General features: G+C 43.2%; 1 protein-coding gene across 4 annotated transcripts in view; it reads left to right on the forward strand.

Annotated features, from left to right (window-relative positions):
- The first annotated feature begins 2,226 nt into the window (after window positions 1-2,226).
- gbf1 (golgi brefeldin A resistant guanine nucleotide exchange factor 1) overlaps window positions 2,227-13,880 on the forward strand; it is a 75,162-nt gene continuing 63,508 nt past the window's right edge. For all 4 annotated transcript variants that reach the window (XM_087836989.1, XM_087836990.1, XM_087836991.1 and 1 more), the window contains exons 1-3: window positions 2,227-2,506; window positions 8,333-8,436; window positions 8,628-8,694. In XM_087836989.1, coding sequence (XP_087693115.1) covers window positions 8,341-8,436; window positions 8,628-8,694 — 163 coding nt within the window. In that variant the 5' untranslated portion in view covers window positions 2,227-2,506; window positions 8,333-8,340. The remainder of the gene's footprint in view (window positions 2,507-8,332; window positions 8,437-8,627; window positions 8,695-13,880) is intronic.

Consider the following 13,880-nt stretch of genomic DNA (forward strand, 5'->3'; position numbering starts at 1 on the left):
CTGTCGCCAAACTGCTTGCTCATAGGGGGTCATATGATTGTTGGGTTTTTCTCTGTATCTACTGTGCAATATAAAGCACCTTGAGGCGACTGCTGTTGTGATTTGGTGCTGTATAAATAAAATGGAACTGAATTGAATGATGTTGTCCTACATAATTCACCGTGAGAGAATTATGTTCTTGCACTTTCAATACCTCCCTTAGTGATGCTGCAATAGGCGTAGGCTGCCGGGGATTCCCATGATGTTTCTTCTTTGTCACCTTTGTCTCTCACTATGTCTTCATACACCACTCTTCATTTAGTCATTTAGTTATTATTAATCTCTGTCTCTCTTCCACGGCGTGTCTTTGTCTCGTCTTCCTCCACTCACCCTACTTGTTCATGGCAGATTGCCGCCCCTCCCTGAGCCAGAGGCTTCTTCCTCTTATAAGGGACCTTTTCCTTTCCACTGTCGCCAAAGCGCTTGGTCATAGGCAGTCATCTTGGGTTTCTCTGTATTATTTCCCTCGAGGCATCTCTTGTTGTGACTTGGTGTTATATAAATAAAATTGAATTTTTCATGTTCAATCTTGTCTCTTAGTGTGTGAGACACCAATGATGTGCCCGGGCAGTCAGTGTCTCTTTTCAGATGCTGAATCAGGAGATTACCAGAACAGCCCCTGAGCCACACACAGTGTTGGGGAGTAACGGAATACATGTACCGCCGTTACGTATTTATTTATTTACAGCCCAGCTGTAAGTAAGCTATTAAGACTCGACTGTACACCGTGTTCGTGTTTTCCTCTGAAACAATAAGTTCTGTTGGAGCAGCCTTTCAACGCCTCTCTCTGTCTCTGCTAGCAAAGTTGACCCAGACAACAAAGTAAAGCTAGTTTTCAGCTACGAGCCCGACACAGAACCCACCGTATTAGCCAGAGGTCCCTTTACTACGGTTCGGAGCCGCGGACCTTCAGTAACAGTAATAAATCACAGCAATAGTACATTCATGTAGTTGTAAACAGCATGATAATATATTAAGTAATCCAAAGTATTCAGAATACATTACTCTCATTGAGTAACGTAACGGAATACGTTACAGAATACATTTTGGGGCATGTAATCTGTAATCTGTAGTGGAATACATTTTAAAAGTAACCTTCCCAACACTGGCCACACACACACACACACACACACACACACACACATCAGGAAAGACGCAATACTCAACCGGATACCTGCACAGCTGTGTAATAAGCATTGAACTGTCAACAATTTCTAAAGGTGCTGCTGACATGAAATGTTTTATTAGGTTTCACTGATAACCCAGATCATGCTAAGAAGTCAAACCTTCAGTGTCCATAGATGAGTCATGTGTAATAATGAGAATTATTAAACTCTTGAAAAAGAGAGGTGCAAAAAGGCAGGGAAAGCCATGACAACAGCCGAAATGCATCAGATATTAGAAAACAATCCTTCCACTTAGTACCAAGAGCCACGTCCGAGAGCCGAGGACGATGTGTGGAGAGCTACAGAAGGAACTGGAGTCAGTACAGTTGTTTCAAAGAAAACAATAAGTTATGCACCCAGTCACCATGGAGTGTGTGTCAGTATCACCTTTAAAACAATAGTTAGAAAACTGGTGGCAAAAATGTTTCATAGCAGTTCAAATGAGAGATCTGCAGCAGCAACAGTAACATGCAGCTCGATGCTTCAGTGTTATGACTCACAATAATATGTCAGATCAAACCATGCAATTAGGGTCATGATTTGTTTGACAAAGATAGAATTTGTGTCGTTTTGCGTTGGTACAGCACCACAGAGGATTTTAAATCCGTCAGTGTGTGATTGAATTCCAGACTTTCAGCTTTAATTTAAGCGGTTTTACAAATATTTTACATTAACTGCTTTAGAAATGTAACGAAACGTACGTGTAATGGCCAGAACTCACCAAATGACAGCTAAGCGTCACAGTGGGATTGCTCCTTTCGTGCTTTCGTCATCTGTCCTTCGCAACCTAACTACGCCACTAGTCCCGCCTTTATCGCTATGTAACGCAAGTGGTATTTTTGAGAACCCCTGTTATTTGTAAATAGTTATAAAGTAACACAAGCATTAATATAACAATCAGCCTTATTTCATGATCTGATACGTACTTGTATAATGAAGCCGTATATAACCTTAAAAACTACTTGGTTCAGTAGCACGTCAATCAAAACTGTGCAATCAAGTTCGGTTGAGAGTGTCGAGCTTTTCCACGTCAGTGTGTTTACTAAGAGCAGAGTGACAGCTGGAAGGTGTAGACTTTACTGACCTGTCGAGCATTTTTAAGCGAATGAAGAGGCGGTGTTTGGGAATATTTCGCTATCGCACTGTGGGATGTCCGACCTTTTTGCTTTGTTTCATTGCGGAGACTGAACTGAACTCTGGTCTTTTTCATTCACTCTTGGCCGGCTAGCCTACTAGCTTACCGAGCAAGGCTAGCATTAGCTATAGAAGGACTTCATCTGCGATACAACCGCCATAGACAGGTAATATATTCATTTCAAATGGACAACAGAAGCGTTTCATGTTTTACTCAGCGGAAGTTTATCCTAAGCAAATCAGGGATGTACATAGTGGCTTGGATGATGAAAACACAGCTACCAGTAGCTAAATAACATGCTAGCTAGTTAAGCTAAGTAGGTAGCCTGCAGGTAATTGGTCCCGTAAATTGCTCATTTACATTTGAGTTCGTCAGCACGTCGATTAAACTTAAGTCTGACGCCATGTTTTTCTTTTGCTCAAATGATAAATGCCTTTCAATGAGAGAGAGCCTGTTGAGTTTGTCTTTAAGGAGATACTGCCTAATCTAATTAGCCACATAGCATATTAGATTATCAGAAGCTTGCATGGCTGAGTTTATTTAGTTTTTGTTTCTTTTTACACTGATTGATAAAATTGTCTGCATTCTGACACAGAGGTTGAATCACCGGAAGTTGCTTGTAATCCAGACACAGGCTAAAAATACCACTTTCCCCCAAAACAAGCACAAACCATAAACACTGTTACTTTTTACTCAGCTTGTTTATGGGGTTGGTATTATGTGATTTTTCTTTCTAAGGAAATATTACGATTTCACAGGGTTTGTACAAGTTAACCATAAAAATGTTTTCCTGCACATAAAAAATCCTGGCACCCCATCAAAGATGTTTTGGTTTCCACCAAATAAAAACCAGAACTGTGACAAAGATATTTATTTGTCAGGTTTCATTAGCTGAACCTAAAATACATCTAATTTTTGTTGCTTGTGTCAGCTGTTGTTGGAGATGAGACATGAATATATGAGGCCAATTGATTATGATGACTATAATTACATTAATTTAATTAATTAAATTTAACAATAGTAAAATGTGCTTCATTGGTGAGTTGCTGCTGCTGCTGCGTATTTTGACTGTTGTCGATGCCCGACATTATCATCCATAAGCACGACCCTAGTGACATCACCAGCCACTGAGATGAACATTACAAGGAGCAGGTAGGACAAGGTGTCACTAAATAAAGGCCCCTGCACACAGAGGACACTACTAAAAAAAAACCAAAGATTTCTCAGCTGGAAAAGGGTGGAGTGGCCACTCCGGGTCGGGGATGAGTTCCTGCCTCAAGTGGAGGAGTTTAAGTATCTCGGGGTCTTGTTCGCGAGTGATGGGAGAAGGGAGCCAGAGATCGACAGACGGATTGGTGCTGTGGCTGCAGTGATGTGGACGCTGTACCGGTCCGTCGTGGTGAAGAGAGAGCTGAGCGTAAAAGTGAAGCTCTCAATTTACTGGTCAGTCTACGTCCCTACCCTCACCTATGGTCACGAGCTGTGGGTAGTGACCGAAAGAATCCCCAATCCCCGGGCCACTGACCGGTACCGTCGTTTGGTACCAGGTCCCGAGAGTTGAGGCTCAGGTGTGAAATTTATGGTCTTCAGGGTTTTTATCGTTAACTCGGTTTCCTGGGTCTTTTCCCGTGTTGTAGTTGTGCGTCTTATTTTGAAAGTAATATTTACATGTTACCATAGCGACCAGAGAGCATTAAGGGGCAGAGAGGAGGATGTTACTCTCAATGTTGTTGGCGCATTTCAGAAGGACTAATAAAGTTACACAATTACAAAGTGAATTCGCGTTTATTATTATATTTACAAAATGCCACAGTTTTTGTCTTGGTCGGATCATTTTATTTTTTTGTATTTATCAGCCACACCTTGAAGGCCGGCCAGTGTGGTTTATTGGTCAGCTGACGCTAGTACTTATGACTCTATTATCTCAATGTCCATTCTGTGGATGTTCACTGTAGTTTAGGTAAGTGGAGGATGTTTGTGCTTGTGGAAGTCACCTTGTAACCTTGTATCTGTCCATTACCAGCATTTCACTTCTATAAATCCACTCTCCCAAGTTTGTGTGGTTGTTCCATGTCACCTGATGCCGCTTCCTCTACTGCATTTTTAACATCCTTATGTTTATCACCACACTGTGTTTGTGCTAAAAGAGAAATAATTTCCTTCCTTGTAATAAAAAACAATTCTTAAGTGTGATGTCACTAACTTGGACAGTTTGGGAACTGTGGTGGTTTGTCTCGAAACAACCATTTCGACTTTTTTCTGGAAATACAAACTAGATGTTCAACTTTAGTCTCTAAATTTCGACTCTAATACGCCATCTTTTTTTTAAAATAGGGACCTAATGATTCTGTCCTCTTCTGTATGTAACACTGTAGATGTAGTTGTCTCACCCAGATGTAAGAACTAGAGACCTCTGACTTTCTGCTGTGGGGGAAATTACAGACCCGTTAACAACTGTGGCTCATGAAATGAATGTCTGGTAATTCTTCCAGACTGTCAGCTCCTGAGCATTGGGCTCATTCTCTTACCAATATCTACTTAATATTATTATCCTTTTTTTTCCATCAGCTATACGCCTGTCACTGTATCCAGCTATTACACTTATATCTGGGTGTTATTTTAAATAGGCTGCTTTCTGTATATTCAAAAAATGAAGGGTATGAAAAATTGCCATGAGAGTCATGGCAAAAGGAACAAGGTTAATCCAACTATTCAGACCTGTACTGCTTGTCAAATATAAATCACATGTCATTTTGATTCTGTTTGGTTATCCATATTGGCTTTAGGCATTGGAAAGCCAGACACGGAAGTTTGCTGTTTGCTTCTTATATTCGATGCACATTTAGGGGTCATAGTTCTTAGACTTAAACTTGAAGCTTGAAGACTTTACTTTCATATAGTTTTTGTAGAAATTTGGTATTTGACATTGAATTTTTTTAAGTCTCACACATAAAATGACACAGTATACCTACTCAAATCTCTATTGGAACCTATCTGTTCTGAATAGTATGATCAATAATGTATGTTTCTTTTTTTTAATATCTATGGTTTGACTTGAAAAGCATACTGGTGGTGCATCTGCTAAAAATCGTGGACTAGTTTAAATCCTGGTGACCAAGGGCCGTTTTCTGAAAAATCTATTGACAACAATAAGTTGGGGAAAGATGTCACTGAGGATTTATAAAAAATAACATGGGTGCATCTACTAGGAGGCCGAGGGGTAGCACTGGCGACCAGAGATGGGCAGTAACGCGTCACTGTAATCCGATTACTTTTTTCAAGTAATGAGTAAAGTAAGGGATTACTATTGCAAAATTAGATTACCGTTACTTTCCTGTAGGAACGCTGCGTTACTAAAACCGTGATTTTTTTTTTGCGAGAATGTCTCATGACAGTGACGTAAGCGAGTGCGACGTTCGTGACAACAGCTGTGTGCAGATCAACAATGGATCATATATCGAGTGCAGAGAGAGTATGAGCGTGCAGCGTTTAAAGCGTGGAAGTACTGACCTTACTTTGAGTTTGATTCCATAAAAAGTGACAAAAACATTAGTGTCCGTTGTGCGTGGGAAGAAAACTTCTTTTTACAGCGAAAAAAACCCCTAAACTTCTGAGCAAGCACCGAGTAGCTACGACGTAATGGGAAACTCACAGAGAAACCCGCGGATTCTTCCACTGACCGCTGCACACCTGCACCAGGGTAAACCTCCGCCTACCCTACTCCTGCTTTACAGGTGAAAATAGAGCAAAAGGACCGCTGAGTCTTTGACTTTATTTATTTTCTGCTGTGTTTTACTTGCATCTATTTGAAAGACTGAGTGTAAACACAAAAAAATATTTTATTTTATGTGCTGGAATGTGCAGAAAATAGGTTTAAATGTTAAACTAATTTCTTCCAGTCAGAGAATGTTGCAGATAATTAAATTTTTGCTTGATGCATAAAGTTAAAAGATTAAAACTAATAAAACAAGTTTTTAAAAAGAGACTTTTCCATTTGATTACATTTTGTATGATGGATTATGTAGAAAAAGTAGAATTGGGCTGAAAGATCTATCACTTTATCACCTATTCAGGTTGTAAATTGTGTTGTTAAAAAGTAACTAAGTAATTAATTACTTTTGAAAATAAGTAATCAGTAAAGTAATGGGATTACTTTTTTGGGGAAGTAATCAGTAATTAGTTACGGATTACTTATTTCAAGTAACTTGACCAACACTGCTGGCGACCACCAATATTTTTACTGGATGCCGCCGTCAATACTACCAGATTGACGGCAGCAAAACTGGTATGGCAAAGGGGAGCCAGGGCAACAGGTCAGGGGGTAGATAACATCACCCCCACCCGAGATTGGGTACCAAGCCCCAAGTGTGATGGAAGACGGCTCATTGAGTGTGAGAGAAACTGACCTGAGAGATGGGATCATAGCGAAGCTTGAAACTTGGATCCTCCCTAGCCAGTTACCACGACTACGTAAAGCATCCTCTGAAGATCTACTAGATGATGTGAATGAGCACATGGCTCAAAACATGAGCGGGGCACAGAAAGGGATGGGTAATAATACCAGAGTAGGTAAACACCAACTGCAAGACTAGACTGACCAACCTGTGCCCTGTCTGGATTGATTACAAGAAGGCCTGTGACTCGATCCACACATGGATCCTGGAATACCTAGAACTAAACAAGATGAACAGGACCCTAAGAGCCTTCATCAGGAACTCAATGGGGATGTGGCGGACAACACTAGAGGCCAACTTCAAGCCCATAGCACAAGTCACTATCAAGTGTGGGATCTACCAAGGAGATGCTCTGTCCCCACTGCTGTTCTGCATAGGCCTGAACTGACTACAGATACCGACTACGGGATGGAGCAGTTGTCAATCACCTCCTGTACGTGGATGACATCAAGCTGTATGCCAAGAGTGAACGAGACATCGATTCACTGATCCACACCACCAGGATATACAGTGATGACAAAGGAATGACGTTCGGACTGGAGAAGTGTAGTCGGATGGTAACAAAGAGAGGGAAGGTAGTCAGAACTGAGGGGATTGAACTACCAGAAGGCAACATTGCAGACATAGAGGACAGTTACAAGTACCTGGGGATCCCGCAGGCGAATGGGAACCATGAAGAGGCCGCTAGGAAAGCTGCAACCACCAAGTACCTGCAGAGGGTCAGGCAAGTCCTGAGGAGTCAGCTGAACGGTAAGAACAAGATCCGGGCCATCAACACCTACGCCCTGCCCGTGATCAGGTACCCTGCTGGGACAATAAGCTGGCTAAAGGAGGAGATAGAAGCCACTGACATAAAGACAAGAAAGCTCCTGACCATGCATGGAGGGTTTCACCCCAAGTCCAGCACCCTGAGGCTGTACGCTAAGCTAAAGGAAGGGGGCCGGGGACTGGTGAGTGTCAGCACCACAGTCCAAGAATACATTGGGAAGATGGCCCCAACTGACCAAGTGCTCAGTGAATACCTCAGGCAGCAGAAACCTGAGGAAGAGTGTAGTGCCTGTAAATTACTGCAGCGCCACACTGCTCCCCCTGGTGGATACATTAGACATTACCACTGGTTTTCCTAGCCGTTTAGCGGCGTTACCACTCATGGTTGCATCATCCACGTCACAGGCAGGGGCTATCATTACGGTCACCCATCTGCAGGCAGTCAGTCAGAATTCCTTCATGGTCCTGTCAGGGAGAAGGCAGCAGTACACGTCTTTCAGTGGCTGTACCTGTCCATGGGCCATCCTTTAGCTCCAGTCCCCTCAGCCCTCAGCAGAAAACAGATTCAGCAGGTATCCAATCATTATCACCCAGCGTACTTTTTACACTGGATGCCCTTCCTCTACCTACAATTGAACAAGTAACCTTTCACTTGCTAACGTAAATCAGTGTAGCATGGAGCCACAGATGAAGAGCTGCATCATAAATGCCTTCAGCTTATTTAGCCTGGCTCTAGAAGTGACCGTATGCTATTATGTGTTTTCTGTCAGGAAGCAGCATGGTGGATAAGAACATCTACATCGTCCAGGGTGAAATTAGCACTGTTGTTGGAGCCATAAAGAGGAACTCCAGATGGAATACCCACACTCCACTAGTAAGTTCAACACAGTTAGTTAGATTTACTAACAATATGTGACCAGCGTGCACGTGATGAGCTCCAGCTTGGCTGTATGTCTGTCTACAGTCAGTCTGCTTGGTTCTTGTTCAGAGCCAAACAGTAAACCCATGATACTGATAATACTGTGTGAGTGTTTCCTTACCAATCAGATTCTGTTCTTTACCCAGGACGAAGAACAGGACCCATTACTCAACAGCTTTGGCAATCTCAAGGACATACTGAACACCATAAAAGGTACGTGGCCTTATTTAGGCTGTGTGCTGAAAGATTTAATTTTTGAGTCACAGCTTCACTGGAGAACCTTCAGTCTGTAAAAAGTGTTATGAAACACGAGTCTGCTGCTGTTCATCAAGATTTGCTTTGTTGGTTATCTTAGTTTTCAGGACTTCCACGTACTTACAAGTTTATCAAATGACCTGAAGTAGAAATTAAAGGACAGGTCCACTGTTCTTCTGTAAACCACCGTAGCATAGATCTGTTAGAACGTGCTATATATGGGTTTAGCTCAGAGCAGAGCAAGTGATCTGCTAATTAGAAAGTTGGTGGTTTGATCCCAGGCTGGTGCTAAAGTGTCCTTGAGCAGGATACCGTACACTCAGAGTATAAATGTTAGAAAGCACTGGAGCGTAGTGTTGAGGGAGGCATGTTGTATAAAGTGGAAAGAACGATTTACGTAATGACTCGCTGTGTTTTGGTTCCTGCAAATGTGATGATGACAGTTTTGACCTTGACCACAGTATTTTTTAATTTTTCAATAAATGCCAAATGTACCATGTATACATGTGTATAAATAGAGCTCCTGTGGACTTGCAGAGCAGCTGACGGTCTGCGTGACTCATGTTTTCATGCTTCATGTGTGAACATGTCAGAGATCACAATAGGTCACCTATTGTATTGACTGGCTCTAAATGGGGTCTTTTTATCTAACATTACTCTGAGCCAACAGGAGAAATGAGCAGGAGCGAACCAGTTTGTGTTTTACTGTTTCGTTCTAGTTGCTCGAGGAGTCTGAAGTGTTAACAGTGATCAGTGACGTCTGATTGCTGCACAGATCAGGTCAAGCAGACGTTTGTTGATAGCACATCTGTAAGAGTTACAGTGGTGCTGTTACAGATGTGCAGGGGAGGGTTGGGTGGCTTTATGAAATGATGGTTTCCAGTTTAACTAGCTGAAGCTGCTGGCCACCAAAGGTGCAGAGGGTGTAGCGCACATACCCCAGGGCACACCCACACTTGTGTTTTCAGTAGATTCAGGTTGTGCCATTGGATGTTGTAGTAACATTGTTACTGCGTGGGACCAGTTATTCTCGAGTCCTCGTGTCTGTAAGCACAATGGTGGTGCTGAAGCCCCGCCTCTCCGTCAGCTGGCCTGCTCTTTCTGAGAGGTCCAAGCTGGCTCCGTCCCGCATGTTGTCATGCCTTTGGAGTGAGACTGCTGGCAGCTCCCATGGCCCTGCAGCTCCGGGCAGTGGGAAAGATGAAACACACACAGCACTAAGCCCCCACCGCTGCTGCTGCCTGCCTCCAGGGAATGCCTCTGCCACTGAGATGGACAGGCACTGCTGGCTGAGGAGGAATCCACAACACAGGCTCACCCTCCTCCTTTCTTTTTCTCTTCCATAAGCTTTTCCCTTCAGCCGTCAAATCACCAACCTCACTGCCTGCATTATAGTTCTGTGTTTGACCAGACTGCAGCTTGAATGTAATGCTGGATTATTCTTTTTTCTTTTTCAGACATTTGCATTAAGTAATGACTTGATGTGGAGAATGTTTGAAGGCCTTGTTCCGTCCTTAAGTCCAAATCTCCTGTGCAGCCAGCCTGTCAAATGTTTCATTCATACGTGGGTTAGAGGAATAACCGCAGCAGAGCCAAAGTGCTTGAGAGACTGATCAATTTGTTTTGTTTTTCGCAGCAGCACAACAGCCTAATAAACCTGTGCAGCTTTCACACAGAACCTCAGCGCTGTGCTGGTGGATAAATCTTGTGGGTGGGCTGTGTTTTGCTGCGTGGTAGTAGCCCGGCTGTCTGCCTAATGAAAGCCCGGTAATGCCGCTCGCTCTCGTGTGCGTCTCCGTTCCTCTAACGACAAGAATCAACCAGCAGAGGAAACAGGAATGAGTCCCCACAAGATGTCTTTTCGTTTTCTCTGCAGCTTAGTGTCGTGGTAGCATTGGTTGCTCTGCTGTAACCAGCGTGATTGACAGGACCATGTGCCGTGGTGCAGCTGGAAGTATATCATCTGCAATTTTAGTTGGGTAAATATAGCAGGGAGTCTTGTCAAGCAAAGAGATGAATTGTTCTGGGAAAGGAAGTGTTGTGTCTGTTTTGTGAAAGCGGGAAAAGCTTTCCCCCAACTTCTGGAAAGTATACGGTCCGTTCTCGACTTCAGAACAATGAGAGCACAGTCAAATAGTTGGGCCAGCGATGGACCATGTGTTGTAACGCCCTTATTCAGGCAGGCAGTCCCAGGAAACGGGAGCTATTCCACCGATTTACATGGGACGGTTTGTATCGAGCGCCATACTTAATGCTCCGGCGCTAATCTCATTAGACGGGTGTAACTGAGTGCTTTTCACAGCTTTGTGACCACAAACTGAATCGGTATTTACTTGCTAAAAATTGTAGCAGAAGAGGCAGAGCACTGAAAGCACTGACCCTTCATGTCAGTATGAAACCAGGTGCTAGCCCCGTGAGCCGTCTGCTTCTGCTGGTCATTGTTTGTCTGTTGTCTCAGTGGCTGCTGCTGGCTCATAGAGGTGGGAATCACCATACATCCCTCGATACGATATTATCACAATACTTAACGCACGATACGATATTATTGCAATTTTTAAAAATATTTTGCGATATTCAGATTCTGTACATAAAGGTAAACTTTATCAATATTCATTTTCTCTAATATCAAAGTCTCACACTCAGTCTTTCTCTCATTTCAGTTTGATTGTTGACAAACTGAACGGTTTGTATTACAGTCTAGTCCAACTTAACTGAATCAACCATCTGGTACAATTATAGCTATTCTGAACTATGCAGTTTATGAAAACTATGCAGCCCCTTCAGCAACTGAAGAATTTGAAAGTAAATGAAAACAAAATATAATTTTACATTAAATAAAAAAGTTTTAAACTTAATTAAAATAAAACATGTCTTAAATTAAAATAAGTAAACTGTCATGTTTATTAAACACATTTGGACAGTGAAGGAATGTCAGGATTCTTGCTCAGAAAAAGGATCAACATGCTCTGAAGTCAGAGCACAAAAACCTTTTTGTAACAAAGTATCGATTTCTGCTGTCCCTGTATCCATACATTATTAGCAAACAAAATATCACCATGCTACAAAGTATCCATTTCCCCCCCCCCCCCCCCCCCCCCCCCCCCCCCAGTGGCTTTGGTCGTAGTTGTTAGCACGTTTCACTCGTCACACATAAAAGTCGCCCAAACAGAAGATGGTGATGCATTTATTTCTTCTGCTGCCCCCCCCCCCACTGCTCTGACAACACTGAAACATGCAGACCTAAGTGAGGGGTGTGCATAAATTCTTTTGATCGTTGTGGAAACGTTATCAGGTGCTCGTTGGCGAACGGTTGTAATGACGTGAACAACGATGTTCTTCCTAATCCGGGCGCTGCGCTGGAATTACAAACAAGCCGGCGACGCTGACATATTGTCCTCCCAACCAGATTCCCTGTGACCATGAGCTTTGGTGTCCTAACATGGAGGCGTCGTTCTGACCTGCAGATTGAGTCTTCATCTCTCACTTGACATTGGCGGAGGGTCTCTCCCACACAGGGCCGTTATCACACGCAGAAATCCGTCTCAGTCTCTTGTTGAATAATTCTGTGGATTTCTTTTATTGGCTGACGATCCCTCTGAGACTCCAGGAGAGCGGAGAACAGCCCTTCCTGAAACAGATTGTATTTCCTCTCCTGCTCACCTTCTTTTTTGTTATGCAGAAGTCACTGAGCCTCAGCTACTCAAATCTTCAATTCTTTCTTTTTACTCCCTGCACTCCCACCTCCCCCATCCCTGTGCTGCAGCCAAACAGTCTGCTCCTAAATCCCTTCATTTTTATTCATACAAATACAGGTTTAGAGCCCCTTGCACCCTCCAGATACAGAGCCAGAGTGGCCCTTTGACTGACAGCTTTCCCCTTTACATCCAGACAATAACGAAATCCACAAGCGCACCTCTAATTGACTCGAATCACTAGCACGGCGCGAGGAGTGGATGTCTTGGGGGCATGGCGGTGGACTTGCAGAAGGAACACGGCGGAGGATCACTTGATTGCTCTCTAGATGGGCTTCGTGATAATTATCCGGCTTATGAGGCGTTGCAATCGCAGAATTATTATCATTAAAAATGAGATTTTTAATCATTTCGTTTGAGTTCTCATATTTCTGTTTGATTTCAGTGCTATTTGAGGGCCACAACAACAACAGCCCTCACTAATTCATCCCATTTCACCTTCATGTCAGTCATCAGGAGAGCATGCACACATGCTGTCCCTCGTCGTCTCATTTCAAGGTCGCGTGCATGCAGTTGTAGGCATCGGCATGCCTCTGGGGATTGCAGCCCGAGCACTTATGAACTGGTTGTGGCCTTTTACCCCCACCTTCAGCAGTCTCACCCCTCCCTCCCTCTTCTGCCACCTGATCTTCACACATATATCACTCCCAATTGAAGTGGCAGAAGACAACTGGCAAATGCCGATGAAGAGGCGCCATAATTCATGCTGCTTAGCTGCTTATGCAAATATGTTTACTTATGAAGGCATTCTGAGCACAGAGAATGTGCCTCGTGGCGATGCTTCACATGTCTGCTGCCAGGCCCGGCGTCTGAGACCCTTAAGCATCAGATTATGTTCTCATTCCTTCTGTCAGAGTCGTTTTATGACACAGTAAGAAGACGGTGATCGAGTCAAGCCTTCTATTAATCTGTAATCTGATTTTTCAGGATAAATAGTGTAGATTAACTCCTGAGTGGAGCCATTATTGTATACTGCTCTCCTCTAACACTGGGACGGATGCATCAGGAGGAGCTTCAGATGTACTCTTTAATTAGACGATGCTGTAAAATAACACATAAAATAACACAAACATGCTGTTTTCATTCAACTCTTGTTGCGTTAAATAAATACGACGAGTTGCAGTATGAATAAGATGTAAGTGGAACAGCACTGAAGCTTTTAGATTGAACTCTTTAAGCAGTGCTGCTCACAGTTTCTTCTCAAGAACCAAACAAACCAAAGGCTTCGGAAACAGAATAGAAATGCTAGCTGCCTCGGTGTAGCACGGGCCTGGATGTCTGATGGGAGACAGCATGGACTATACAGGTGTGCCAAGCATTTGGCCTACTGGTTTTAAGAGTCCCATCAAAACAGCTAAAAGAAGTAGCCGCGGGTCGTCAGACAGGCTGCCA

Source organism: Neolamprologus brichardi, unplaced genomic scaffold (genome assembly GCF_056152115.1).
Source record: "Neolamprologus brichardi isolate AB-2024 unplaced genomic scaffold, ASM5615211v1 NODE_ptg000032l+_length_1147064_cov_1, whole genome shotgun sequence".
Classification (NCBI taxonomy): domain Eukaryota; kingdom Metazoa; phylum Chordata; class Actinopteri; order Cichliformes; family Cichlidae; genus Neolamprologus; species Neolamprologus brichardi.